At 58.4% G+C, this 14,076-nt stretch overlaps 1 protein-coding gene across 3 annotated transcripts in view; it reads left to right on the top strand.

Annotated features, from left to right (window-relative positions):
- Positions 1-885: 885 nt before the first annotated feature.
- PLCXD1 (phosphatidylinositol specific phospholipase C X domain containing 1) overlaps positions 886-14,076 on the top strand; it is a 21,675-nt gene continuing 8,484 nt past the window's right edge. The window contains exons 1-5 of one of the 3 annotated variants that reach the window (XM_073902182.1): positions 886-951; positions 4,425-4,568; positions 8,857-8,993; positions 12,644-12,772; positions 13,481-13,636. In XM_073902182.1, coding sequence (XP_073758283.1) covers positions 4,445-4,568; positions 8,857-8,993; positions 12,644-12,772; positions 13,481-13,636 — 546 coding nt within the window. In that variant the 5' untranslated portion in view covers positions 886-951; positions 4,425-4,444. Of the gene's footprint in view, positions 1,004-4,424; positions 4,569-5,580; positions 5,953-8,856; positions 8,994-12,643; positions 12,773-13,480; positions 13,637-14,076 lie in introns of those variants that run through there. The other 2 variants (XM_073902183.1, XM_073902185.1) reach the window with 2 other exon arrangements.

Raw genomic sequence — 14,076 nt, 5'->3', positions numbered from 1 at the left:
GATACATCTCTAGGAATGCACCCATTTCTTCCAGGTTATCTAATTTGCTGGCATAGAGTTGCTCATAATATGTTCTTATAATTGTTTGTATTTCTTTGGTGTTGGTTGTGATCTCTCCTCTTTCATTCATGATTTTGTTGATTTGGGTCATTTCTCTTTTCTTTTGATAAGTCTGGCCAGGGGTTTATCAATCTTGTTAATTCTTTCAAAGAACCAGCTCCTAGTTTCGTTGATCTGTTCTACTGTTCTTTTGGTTTCTACTTCATTGATTTCTGCTCTGATCTTTATGATTTCTCTTCTCCTGCTGGGTTGAGGCTTTATTTGCTGTTCTTTCTCCAGCTCCTTTAGGTGTAGGGTTAGCGGGCTTGGGGGTTCTGCTCCAGACTTGGAGGGCCCTGCTCTGGGCTTGGGGGGCCCTGCTCCGAGCTTGGGGGCCCTGCTTCGGGCTTGGGATCCTGCTCTGGGTTTGGGGGGGTCCCTGCTATGGGCTTTGAGTCCTGCTCTGGATTTTGGGGACTCTCCTGCTCTGGGCTTTGGGTCCTGCTCTGGGCTTGGGGAGGGCCTGCACTGGGCTTGGGGGTCGTGCTCTGGGCTTGGGGGAGTCCTGCTCTGGGCTTGGGGAGGGCCTGCTCTGGGCTTGGGGATCCTGCTCTGGACTTGAGGGTCCTGTTCTGGGCTTGGGGGCGGGGGTCCTGCTCTGGGCTTGGGGATCCTGCTCTGGACCTGAGGGTCCTGCTCTGGGCTTGGGGGGGTCCTGCTCTGGGCTTGGAGGTGGCAGGCTGCCGCTCCGCAGGGCAGGAAATGAGTGTCCTGGAGGCGGATCCTCCTCTTGGGGGCGGTGTTCCCGACATCCAATGGCAAGGCAGAGAGCATTTTAGGACGTGCTTGAGCATCGGGGGCAAGCGGAGGGAGCCTCTGCTGGAAACTCTGCCGGAGAGACTGCCGTGGGCGGTGAGTGCCTCCCCGCTGAGTGCAGGGGGTCCGCTGCGGGGCCAGCGGGCAGGTGGGTGGTCCCAGCCTGAGGTGCGGGCGGGGGCGGGGACCGGTCGCGTGCTGAGGCTGCCCTTTCCTCCCGACCCGGCTGGAGGGGCAGCAGGAAGGGCCGCCAGAGTGTCCACTCCAGCCTTGGTGTCCCTGCCGGCGGGGAGGGTGGGAACTGGCTGGGGTCAGAGCTGAGCCCGGACCCCCCAGGCTGTGGCCCCGGGGTCCTGATGGTGGCGGGTTCCCTGGGCACCGACCTTACTGCCGAGCAGGTGAAACACTTGTTGGCCCGGGGGTCATGGCGGGTCCTTAGGTGCTGGGGCAGGGCCTCCGGACAGGCAGGTCAGGGAGCGGTGGGGAGCCAGGTGAGGAGGAGGGCGGAATGTCAGGTGGGTCTGCCGGCCGCGAGTCCGCCTGTTTATTCACCGAAGAGCTATTTCCTGAGCGTCATTGTGTCACTGTCACCGCCCGAGGATGACACGTGCCGCATGGGGTACGGAGCAGCCTCCCTGCACACTCACAGGTGGGAGGTTCCGGTATCTCACCTCGCTGGGTGTGGGCGTCTGTGAACCCGCTCTCACCCCGGTTTTGTGCAATCCCCACCCCCGGACTTGCCTAAGCCCTGCCTTGCTCCAGTCCAGAGGGTGGAGGCGGTCCAGCTGAGGAAGGGTCCAGCTGAGGAAGGGCGCGCTCGGTGGGGACAGCATGGGGGTGCAGGTGCACCCAGGACCTCTCCCAGGTGCGGGGACAGAGATGCCTCTGGAGGTTGACGTCCCCATCTGCTTGGAAACAGCCTTTCTGCAGGGTAACCTGTGCCTCGTCCTGCAGTTTCTTTGTGCCTGGTGCTCCTCGCTGGCCTTCCTCTGGGAAGAACCCTAATGTCCAAAGGGCACACTTTAGGGGGCATGTTCTGTCCCCCTTCATTTGAAGCTCAGAGAGTCGTTTTCCTTGGAAGCAAAATGACGAGTCCTTGGGAGATCCCAGGGTTCACCAGAGCCTCCTCTCCGGGGCACCGGGATGGGACTGGGCTCTGGCCAGCTCTTCAGTTGGGGGTGAAGAGGCCCCCTGGGGCGGCAGCTGGGAGAGGCATGGCCCCAGCCCCTGTTCTAACAAGCATGCAGAGGCTGTGTGTCCTAGTCAGGCCTTACCACATGCCCCGATGCGGTCCACCAACACACACGATGGAGTCCTGAGGATGGGGTTACACAATTCCTGATCCGCCTGCATTCCGGACACCTGTGTGGGCACGGGGCAGGCAGTGGCCCATCTGTGGCCGGATGGCACCTCGAGGACTGGTTCCTGTGTGTGTGTGTGTGTGTGTGTGTGTGTGTGTGTGTGTGTGTGACATGGCACAGTCCAGCCTGGACGCTTGCTGCGTGAACGTCAGCCCCCCAGGAGGCCTGGGATCCCACACTCACTCCTGCAGGGACACCACTGACACCGAGCGTGAGCTGAGAGAGCCCTGGAACAGGCCATGAGTGAAGACGGATGGCCCGGGTGCTACTAGATTATCTCAAGGACCCTTTCATGGATGGGAGAGAGGACTGGTCTTTGTTGCTGCTGAGACAGAATGAGAACCAATGTTGTTGGCTTTTGGCGTACTAGACACAGTGTAGACCAGGAAGACATTTTTTTCCTACACTCTTAGGTTCTGTGCTGGGACCCGCAAATTAAAATGACAAAAGACAGGAGTGCCTGGCTGGCTCAGTGGGTGGAGCATGCAACTCTTGATCTCAGGGTTGAGAGTTCGAGCCCCATGTTGGGCATAGAGCTTACTTAAAAGACAAATAAAATAGGAGCGCCTGGGTGGCTCAGTCGTTAAGCGTCTGCCTTCGGCTCAGGTCATGATCCCAGCGTCCTGGGGCTGAGCCCCTCATCGGGCTCCCTGCTCCGTGGGAAGCCTGCTTCTCCCTCTCCCACTCCTCCTGCTTGTATTCCCTCTCTCACTGTGTCTCTCTCTGTCAAATAAATAAAATCTTAAAAAAAAAGATAAACAAAATAATAAAATAAATAAAATAAAATAAAATGATAAAAGACAGATGGACAGGAGAAAAGGTTAATTCTGTAGGTGTGCAGAAGCCTTCACAGAAGAGAAGTGGATTCAAGGAGATAGTTAGACTTATGGGCTTACCTGCCATTTCAACAAAGGGTGATACATTTGTGGAGAAGTGACAAGCCAGAGGAAGAGGGGGTTGGGGTCGTAGGGACAGTAAACTGTGAGAAGGTGAGCGTTTGGGGGAAACTAATGGGAGGTGAGTGTTACTTAGTGAGGCTTGTTATGCAGACTTCCCCAGTGAGAATATTCCTCCCTCTCCTGGTACAGGGGACGGAGCAGGGAGCAGGGACGGCTTCACAAAGGGAAATTTATGCCTGCTTTCAAGCAGACAGGAGGAGGGCAGAGAGTTTTTCTTGTTTCTGCTTTTTCTCAGTCTCCTTTAGATCAAAATAATCCTTATGGCAAAGCAGATTATTTCAGGGAGGCAGATTCTGACCCCCTACCACTCCAACAGCGGGAGGCCGTGCCAGAGGAAGGGCCACATCCAGACTAGAGGGAACTCGTCCCTCGCAGAGGGTGGGTCGGGAATGCCTGTGTGGTGGCCGACACGCTGCATGGTCACCATGGGCCCGGGTCTCCTGCCCCACGTGCTTCTGCTCAGAACCCATCCTATGACCCAGGGAGATGACACGAGGGCTGCCATGTTGGAATCTGGTGGCAGGGACACGACACAGCTCAGCCCAAGACAGGCTCCTGCAGGGAAATTAGGAGGTGTCACCTCGGGGCTCCGGGGCACGGCTCAGTCCCTGATGGTGTCCCTTTGGGTGGAGGTGGCAGGTCAGGAGGCCGGGCTGTGTTGGACGGGGGCATGTGGTTTTAGCCTCAGAGGCACCAGGGGCGAGGTCTTGCCCGCTGGTCCACGGACCACTGTGGCCACGTCTTTGGGGCTCCCTTCCCCGTGCACTTGGTGACACACGCCCACCGGTCTGCTTATTGTGAGAGTGTGCGTGGGACACATAGCTGGCAGATGCTTGGAAGGCAGTGGCGCTGGCCATAGGCTATGGACCCATGAGACCCCCCTACCATCCCCTAGCCCCGGGCATCGCCCTGGTGCTTGTAAGGGAGTGCGCGGGCTTCGGCAGGAACCTTTCTCGGATTCCTTGCACCAGAGCCCTACCCCAACAGGGGTAGAGGGAGACAGGGGGAGGGGGTGCTCACCTGGGCCCTCAAGACGCCGGCACCCCCAGGATGGAAACCCTGTACCCGCAGACTCTGCAGGCTGGCACGTGAGCCCCTTCCCACTGTCCGGAGGTGCAGTGGGGAGATTAGCGCATGACCAAGCAGGGGGGTCCCCTGGAGGCAGGGTATGCACTGCAGCCACTGCCCCCCACCCCTGGGAAAGCAACCCCCTTGGTTGACCTCTGCAAAACTTCATTTCCTTCCTCAGCTCTCACAGGGTGACCTCCGATGGGCGGACAGGTGAGCACTTGTGGCAGCTTCCAGAGCCTGCCATGCACCACAAATACAGACTGGATGTCAGCGCTGTGCCCCCTGCTCTGGGATGTGCCCCTCCACCACCTCTCCATCCCAGGTGAGGGCCTCTCTATCCATCCTTGTTGGGGTGCTGCTGGCATGCCATGGGTCTCAGGTGTGGGGAAACTGCACGAAGCACATACATGGATACACACAACATAGGCAGACATGCGTGCACATGCAACGCATGCACACAATACAGGAGATGCATGCATGCTCATGCACACAATACAGGCACGCATGCACACACACATGCACACAATACAGGACACGTACACACACACAATACAGGTACAGATGCATGCATGCTCATGCACACAATACAGGGGACGTACACACACAGTACAGGTACAGATGCATGCATGCTCATGCACACAATACAGGGGATGTACACACGCATACACAATACAGGTACAGATGTGTGCACGGACACACATGCATGCACACAAGCGCGCACACATAATGCATGCATACAGTACAGGCAGGCACGCACACACATGCATGCACACAATAAGGCACACATGCACACATGTGTACACACATGCACCACATGAGTGTTTTCCCTTTTCCATCTCCTTTACTCTAATGCAGCCCGGCAGGCATATGCACATCCCAGGGGAGTGTGGCTTTGTGACAGCATAGGGATTCGGGGTGAAGCTCCCCTGCTAGTCTGTCCCTCCATGTAGGGAACCCGCTGTCTTCTCATGGCTGTATTCATCACTCCCCATCACCCGTGTGCTGAGTGTCCTCTGTGCTTGGAGCCTGTAGAGTCCAAAGTGGGTCTGCCCCATAAGGAGATCACACTCAACACTTTGGGGACTCTGATCCAATGACCTGGCAGCCCTGAGTCAGGCCTGCTGGGTTCCGTCTGGGCCCCTGCAACTCTGGGATCAGGCTGTGTCCCTGCTGGGCCTGAGGGGCAACAGCACAAACCCAGGTGTAGGCACTGGCCAGTGCCCCCCAAAATCATGTCCCCCTCCACCCACGAGCCTTGGAAGGGGGCATTTTGTGGAAATAGGGTCTTTGCAGATGTAAAGTGAAGGATCTGAGATGAGCTCATCCTGGATCAGGGTGGCCCTAAATCCAAGGACAAGTGTCCTTACAAGAGACAGAAGAGGAGACACGGACACAGAGGAGAAGCCACGTGAGGACAGAGGCAGAGACGGGAGGGACGCGGCCATGAGCCCAGGGTTGCCTGGAGCCCCAGGAGCTGGAAGAGGCAGGGAGGACCCTCCCCTGGAGCCTCTGGAGGGAGCTTGCCCTGCCCCGCCTGGATCTCAGTGGTCCTGCCCCGCCTGGATCTTAGACTTCCGGCCTCCAGAGCTGGGATACAATTAATTTCTGTTCTTTGAAGCCTCCCAGTTTGTGGTACTTTGTTGAAGGAGCCACAGAAAACTCATATACCCAATAGATAATGATTGCAGAAAAATGTGAACATCTAGGTAAGTTAAAAAAAAATTTAAATCCTCTATTGACATATATTTACCTGTATTTTAAAATTATATATTTTAATATATATAGCATACGGGTCCATTTATATATGGGGATGATCCATTTTTATATATAAAGATAGATACTATAAACAGAGAACAAGATCGAACCGTACAATTTTCCATCTGCCTTTTTACTCAACATAGTATCGTCCGCATTTCCTACACGGGCAAATACGGAGCCTCGTGTTGTACTGACCGTGTGCACTCTGCTGACATTTGTATGGGAGCATATGTCACGGAGACTGTCCCGTGTGTGGCGACCATCAGTCCCCACCGTGGGCAGCTTCGCCAGGAACCTGCAGGGTGTGTGCCTTGCTCGCCCACCATCGCTCTTTCGACTGAGTCCTGGACTCTCTGAGGCTACCGTGCTGAGTCTCTCCCACTGGAGGGGCCCCTGCAGCCCCTCTCCGCCCCTGGCCTCACCAGCATGCTCAAGGAGAGATAACGTCCCTGCACATACTCCCTGGTGACCTGAGTCCCTAGGGTTTCCCCTTCACCCGGGGGCTGTTTTCCTGTGGGGGGGGCATGTTTTCTGTGGGTCCCTAAGTACTCTGTGTGCAGTCGGGATGCGGTTTTCCGGTGGGCGTCCTGGGGATCAGCAGGGAGTCGTTCTGGGAAGTGAGGAGGGACACAGAGGTATGCCCGTCCCGGGGGCCTCCATCCCCTCCATGCCCCTTGGATGCAGGTAGCCTCCGCGGAGGGTGTGGGCAAGTAGCTCCCTTAGACGGCAGATGTGGGGAGGGACGCAGCTGGTGTGGTCGGGGACACCTCAGCACCAGTGGGGGAGGAGCCCCTGGTCCCGAAGTCACCACCATCTGGGTGGCTGTGAGTGTCCTGGGGCTCCTTTAATGAAGGACCACAACCTGTGGCTCCATACCACACACAGGGGGCATCTCACAGGTCTGGGGCCCAGAAATCTGCACAGGTCTGACCTCTAAGTGCCTGTAGGGCTAGCTCCTTTCTTTTTATTTTATTTTATTGATTGGGGCGCCTGGGTGGCTCAGTCGTTAAGCGTCTGCCTTCGGCTCAGGTCATGATCCCAGGGTCCTGGAATCGAGCCCCACGCCGGACTCCTGCTCTGCGGGGAGCCTGCTTCTCCCTCTCCCACTCCCCCTGCTTGTGTTCCTGCTCTCTCTATCTCTCTCTCTGTCAAATAAATAAATAAAATCTTAAAAAAAAAAAAGCGTCTGCCTTCGGCTCAGGTCATGATCCCAGGATCCTGGGATCGAGTCCCGCGTCGTGCTCGCTGCTCGGCGGGAAGCCTGCTTCTCCTTCTCCCACTCCCCCTGCTTGTGTTCCCTCTCTTCACTGTGTCTCTGTCAAGTAAATAAAATCTTTAAAAAAAGAAAGATGCCCAACGACTCAGCCCCCCAGGCGCCCCAGGCCAGCTCCTCTGGAGGTTCCCAGGAGAATATGTTTCTCTGCCATGTCCAGCTTCAAGGGGCCCCTTCCTCCACATTGAAGCCCGCAACATGCCTTCTGCCCACCTCCCTGAGTCTGACCCCATCTCCCTCTTAAGGTCCCTCGAGGCTGGGTCAGGCCACCAGATCATCCAAGAAAATCTCCCGTCACGACACCCATAACTGACCTGCAAATTCCCTTCTGCCGCATGGGATGACACCTGCACAGGCCCCAGGGGATTTGGGGGGGATCTTGGAGGGTCACGTTCTGCCCGCCATGTGGGCATTCAGACAAGCGTGTCTTGGGGACATCTTTAGGATGTTAGCTGAGCACAGGGACATCCCAAAGCATCTCATACTGTGTTATTTGTAACTTTTAAGTTTCTACGTAAAGGAAAAGTCAATTTTTTAAAAAAGTATTAATTTATTTTGGAGAGAAAAAGAGGGTCAGAGTGAGGGGAGGGGCAGAGGGAGAGAGAGAGAGAGAATCCCCAAGCGGACTCTGCTGAGTGTGGAGCCCCGTGCAGGGCTCGATCCCACGACCCCAAGATCATGACCTGAGCCACATTCAAGAGTCGGACACTCAACCGACTGAGCCATGTGGGCGCCCCAAGGAAAAGTGAATTTTTCTTTATGGGGTCAGATCTGCCTGTCGTTTCGTTCATAGCTTTTGCATTGGGGATCATGCTCAGAGAGACATACCCATATGTTCCAACAGAACGGTATGGTTTCATCGTGCGTGAAAATCTGTCAACAGTCTAGGGTACACTGGACTGGACGGGACATAGGACACAGGAATCTCACCTGATTTCCACTGTTAGCCGCGTGCTGGGAGGACCCTTTTGGCCCCTGACTGGGATGCTTCTTTAGAGTACCTGAAATTGGTAGAATGGTGTCCATCTCTGAACTCAGTATTGCGATCTGTTGATGAGTGGATTCTGCAACAGCGTGAGTCTGACTGACATGGCAGGTTTATTTATGTATATGGCACGTCCATATACAACACGTGTGCATTAGCCCCTCAGAGTAAAAGTCCCCCTTTCTTACTCTTCTTTTCAGAGGTTTCTGGGAAACCTTAAAGTTTTTCGGTGTGGATGCATCTGGGGGTGCCTCGCCCAGTTCAGGAGCATGTCCCGGGTTGTGTGGGGTGAGGGTGCACTTTGCACAGGGCCGTCCCCACAGTGACCTCTAGTTTTCCCCACCAGAGACATACCTGGGGTCACGTGGCTTCTCCTCTGTGTCTGTGTCTCCTCTTCTGTCCCCATAAGGACACCTGTCATGGGATTTAGGGCCCCCCGGTCCTGGATGACTCTCTGCACTCCGCCGGCGGCGGCAGGTTCCGGGTGGTTGTGCGTTTTGGGCGACGACCCACGCCTGGCGCTGTGTGTGTTCTCCACATGAGCTCAGAGCACGCGGTGCAGGAAGAGGCTCCCGGAAAATTGTTTGCTTGCAGGAAGCCACGACACCATGACCTACTGCTTGAACAAGAAATCGCCCATCTCCCAGACCCAGTCCTGGCTGCTGCAGCTTCTGGGCAAGGTCCTGCCATGTGTCACCCGCCCCGTGGTGCTCAGGTGGTCCACCACCCAGGTACGGGTCAGCAGCGGGGGTGACCAGCATCATCCGGCTGGGGAGGCGCCCTGATCCCTGTGTGTCGGGGAGTGGAATGGAAAACAGACCCCAGACCAACCCAGCGGACATACACGACCGCCCCCTGCCCAGTCGTGAAGACGAGGGGCTCTGCTGTTTGGAGGCTGATGGGGCGGGAGGCCAGCGTCTTCAGCCTCCAGGTTACATTTAAGAGCCCGTCAGTCCTGGGAAAACACCCCCGAGCTGTGCAACAGTCCAGACGTCTGTTTGGAGATTTACACGCCTGTGAAAAAGATGAGAGAGAACCGCAGTGACCAGGGTCTGCAGGCAATACGCAAGGAAAGGCGGGGGGGGGGTGTGTGTGTGTGTGCAGGGAAAGGCAAGGAGGGGGTGTGTGCAGGGAAAGGAAGTGAGGGGTGTGTGCATGGAAAGGCAGGGAGGGGGTGTGTGCAGGAAAAGGCAGGGAGGGGTGTGTGCAGGGAGAGGTGTGTGCAGGGAAATGTAGGGAGGGGGTGTGTGCAGGGTTGTGCAGGGAAGAGGTGTGTGCAGGGAAAGGCAGGGAGGGAGTGTGTGCAGGGAAAGGCAGGGAGGGGTGTATGCAGGGAAATGCAGGAAGGGGGTGTGTGCAGGGAAAGGCAGGGAGGGGTGTGTGCAGGGTTGTGCAGGGAGGGGATGTGTGTAGGGAAAGGCAGAGGGGGGTGTGCAGGGAGAGGTGTGCAGGGAATGTGCAGGGAGTCTGTGGTTCTGTCCCTCAGGTGCAGGACAGCACAGAACCTGTTCTCTCTATTCGGGTTTGCTCCATCCTCCCTGCCCAGTGCTTGTCTCCCTGGAACAGCGGTCCTCACAGGATGGGGCGTGGCGTAGAGAGGAGCTGGGGTGACCTGGGGAGTCCTCACCCGGGACCGGGTGGGGTGGTGGTGCCTGGTGTGCAGAGGCGGGTCAGAGTGACCCGGGGCGTCCTCCGGGGGGGGGGGGAAGTGCAGAGGAAGCTCAGGGGGACCCGGGGTCTCCTCCCGGGGACGGGCACCTGGCTGTAGGGTTGACACCTGCACAGCCTGAGGCAGTGAGCGGGGGAGGGGTGCCAGCTGGGGCCCAGCTGGGGGCGGCAACGTGGGGGTCACCTGGGGAGCAGCCCATCTCTCACTTCCGCCTGGGGGAGGGCTCAGGAGTCTGTGTTTTTGGGTTGCAGGCTCTCCTGCTCTGGAGTCCCTCCCCCAGTGGAGGCCAACCCCCCCCCAGGGCTCTGACCTTTGTAATTGCTAGGCTCCAGGAATTTCCATCAGGACGTTAATCCTACAGGACCTGCAGGTCTGGAATGCGGAGAAACCACATTCCTGACGTGAGGTGCCTGTTGGGAGTCACCCCAGAGCCCTGTGGGAGGGGTAGGTGGGTTCATTGTGGCCCTAGAGACGCTGCGGTGCTGGGGTCCCCCGGTGCTGGGGTCCCGTGGTGCTGGGGTCCTGGGGTCCCACGGTGGTGGGGTCCCCGGGTGCTGGGGTCCCACGGTGGTGCTGGGGTCCCGCAGTGCTGGGGTCCCGTGGTGCTGGGGTCCTGGGGTCCTGCGGTGCTGGGGCCGCATGGTGCTGGGGTCCTGGGGTCCCGTGGTGGTGGGGTCCCCGGGTGCTGGGGTCCCATGGTGCTGGGGTCCTGCAGCGCTGGGGTCCCATGGTGCTGGGGTCCCCCGGTGCTGGGGTCCCATGGTGCTGGGGTCCTGGGGTCCCGTGGTGGTGGGGTCCCTGGGTGCTGGGGTCTCCCGGTGGTGGGGTCCCCATGGTGCTAGGGTCCCGTGGTGCTGGGGTCCTGGGGCCCCGTGGTGCTGGGGTCCCGTGGTGCTGGGGTCCTGGGGTCCCGCGGTGGTGGGGTCCTGCAGTGCTGGGGTCCTGGGGCCCCGTGGTGCTGGGACACCATTATGGTGTGTCCCATGAGGTCTATGGTGTGTGTGTGGGGTGTCTGTTGGACGCTGCTGAAAGGGCTAGATCCTTCAGGGAATCCCGTGCAGGAAATAACCAGCCACGCCTGCACACCAGTACCAGACACAGGGGTCAGTGGAACCCCATCACGGTGCGTCCCCACACTGGGAAATGGTGCATACACTGGGTCATTTTCTCCAGAATGTACAATGTCAGAAGCTGCTGAGGATTCTGGGGAAGACTGGACGGGGGAGGGGGCATAATTGAAATTAAATTTTGCAGCACACACACTGAGGGGCAAACAGGGAGGAACGCATCCTGCTGGTCAGGGACCTCTCTGCCGGGGTTGGGGGGCTGTAAGTTTGTATCCCCAGATCTCCCATCCTGCTGGTCAGGGACCTCTCTGCCCGGGGGGGGGGGGGGCGGGGTTTGCATCCCCAGATCTCGCAGAGATAAGCCCTGGGCAGTGAGAGCGTGGGTCCATTGTCAGCCTCTCCGGATTCTGCTGTTTTCCAAATATTAAAACAATGAGCACCTATTTTACTGTCTCAAAATACAGCACAAGTGTCTGAAGGGATGTTTTAGGGGACACAATGGTCTCTTCCCTCCATCCAGAACGTCCACCAAGGGCAGCGGGACCACAAGCCTGTGCACAGCGGCCTGGGCCGACTGGGGGTCGCCGCAGGAGGGTCCGCCCGTCCCCTGGGAGTCACTGGCAGAATTCCCTTCCCCAGACTCTGGGCCTCTTGAGAACTCGGGGTCTCTGGGCAAGGCCCCACCAAGAGCACCAAGGTCCCTCCCAGGCGGTTGTGCATGGAGGCGGCCTGGGGCTGGGGTGTGGGGACCCCACGCCGTGCACATGGTGGGCCTCTACGGAGACTCACAACCTCAGTTTCCTAATCTGTCAGCAGGGAGACTAGCAGGAGGAACGCAAGCTCCCCGCAAGAGGACCCAGGGTGTAAAAAGTATTTCCATGGAAATTCATGCTTTTCCCATTATGACGTTGTGTGGAAGGGGACAGCCTTTTCTTCCCTTGACCCTCTGTGACCTTTCTTCCTGGTGCTGTTAGTGGGGTGGGGACGGTGCCCACTGTAGCTGACCCCCCCCACGGTGCCTCCTGCCCCCTGAGGGTCCAGGTGGGGCTTCCTGGAGCCTGGCCCAGTGCTGTTGAGACCCAGACAGGGTTCCTTCCTGGTGACTGCCTGGGAAGTGGGGGAGGCAGGACCCTGTGTGGCTCTCCGTGACCAGTGTCATGGCCGAGGGGGCATTTCCTGCAGGATGGGGCCTCCCCAGCCTCCCTGTGTGGGTCTCCATGACCAGTGTCATGGCTGAGGGGGGCATTTCCTGCAGGACGGGGCCTCCCCAGCCCCCCTCTGTGGTTCTCGGTGGCCAGTGTCAGGGCCCAGGGGGCATTTCCTGCAGGACAGGGCCTCCCCAGCCTCCCTGTGTGGCTCTCTGTGGCCAGTGTCAGGGCCCAGGAGGCATGTGCTGCAGGACGGGGCCTCCCCAGCCTCCCTCTGTGGCTCTCCGTGGCCAGTGTCTCCAGGAAAGCGTGTTCTCAAACGCACGGCCCACGTGGCTTCCCGAGCCCCAGCGGGAACCAATACCTACTGGTTGCACATCAAACAATGTGGCCCCCAGCTTGGCAGCTCCAGCCCAACTCCAAGCCCGGGACGGTGGCAGTGCACCGAGGTGGGGGCCGCGCGGTGCCCCGCAGGGACGCCTGACCTCTGTCCGCAGGTGCTGGACGTCACCAAGCAGCTGGATGCGGGGGTGCGGTACCTGGACCTGCGGATTGCACACATGCTTGTCGGCACTGAGAAGAATCTACACTTTGTGCACATGGTATACACCACTGCTCTGGTGGAGGTACGGGGGCACAGGGGGTGCATGGCTCAGCGGGGAGGCCTCCACCCACATGCACTGCACACAGGAGAAGGCCGGCCTTCAGAACTCGTGACCAGAGTGCATTTCTGAGCTTGCACCCTGACCCCTGACTCCTCTAGTGTCTCCTGGAGTTTGCAAAAGGGGCACCTTGTCTTCCCGCCTTTGGTTGGGGTGTCTTCAGTCTCCCCAGCCGCTACATGACGGGTTCCAAAGTGTGAATGTGACACATCACCGTCATGCTTCACACCTGCTCTGGGCACCCTGCCCCCCCCCCCCCCCCCGCAAGCCCTCCAGGGTGTGTGTGTGGCCAGGAAGACATCATCCCCGGGATCTCACTCCACATGCCACTGGCTGGCCTTGGTGTGCTCCCTGGCACTTCAGACTTCACACCTCGGCACCCGCGGTGCCCTCTGGAGTGAGCATGCACACACGCGGTCACACACACGCATGGACAAGCACATCCAGGCATATGCTTCTGCCCCCTGAGCAACGGCTGACGGCCTAGCTGTTGCTTTGGCGAGGCTGCGTTTGAGATGGCTGACGCCTGCTGCATGTATCTGTTTGTGCGGGACCTGGCCCGTTTGTCCAGTGAGTGTTGTTTGGAAAAGCCCCTTCGACCTGCGGGAGCGTCCCCCACCTTCCTGGCCTCTCTGGGGACTGTCTGCACGAGCTCCTCTCTCCCCTGCGCAGGACACGCTCACGGAGATCTCAGAGTGGCTGGAGAACCACCCCCGGGAGGTTGTCATCCTGGCGTGCAGGAACTTTGAGGGCATGACGGAGGACCTGCATGAGTACCTGGTTGCCTGCATCCAGAACATCTTTGGGGACATGCTGTGTCCCCGAGGGGTGAGAAGGGCCCCTTTGGCAGGGCTGGTGGGGCAGGATGTGGATGGTAGACTTACCTGCTGCTTGGTTCTGGTGCATGATTCTGACAGAATCCTGGTGCTGGGTGAGGCTACTCGTGTGGTCCTCTTGATGCCCCGAAAGCAGAGAGACCCCGCAAGTGCAGCCTGGTGCGGCACACGCGCTGCCCGGACAGAGGAGGGCTGCTTCTCTAGCACCTTGGGTCACACTTAGTGCCTGTTTAGAAATTGCCACCATGTTTCGATACCCTGAGCATTCTCTGGGTGTGCCCCAGGGCCACTGTCACACAGTCCACCATGGGGCAGCCTCAGAACTACAGAGATGTATTCTCTCCCAGTCCTAGAGGCTGGAGGTCTGAGATCCAGGTAGGGCTGAGGCTGGGAGTGTGAGATCCAGGCGGGGCTGAGGCTGGGAGTCTGAGA

The sequence above is a fragment of the Callorhinus ursinus genome, unplaced genomic scaffold (assembly GCF_003265705.2).
Source record: "Callorhinus ursinus isolate GAN/ISIS: 27379988/994484 unplaced genomic scaffold, GSC_fseal_2.0 scaffold16, whole genome shotgun sequence".
Lineage (NCBI taxonomy): Eukaryota > Metazoa > Chordata > Mammalia > Carnivora > Otariidae > Callorhinus > Callorhinus ursinus.
This window is presented reverse-complemented; position numbering and strand designations above follow the sequence as displayed.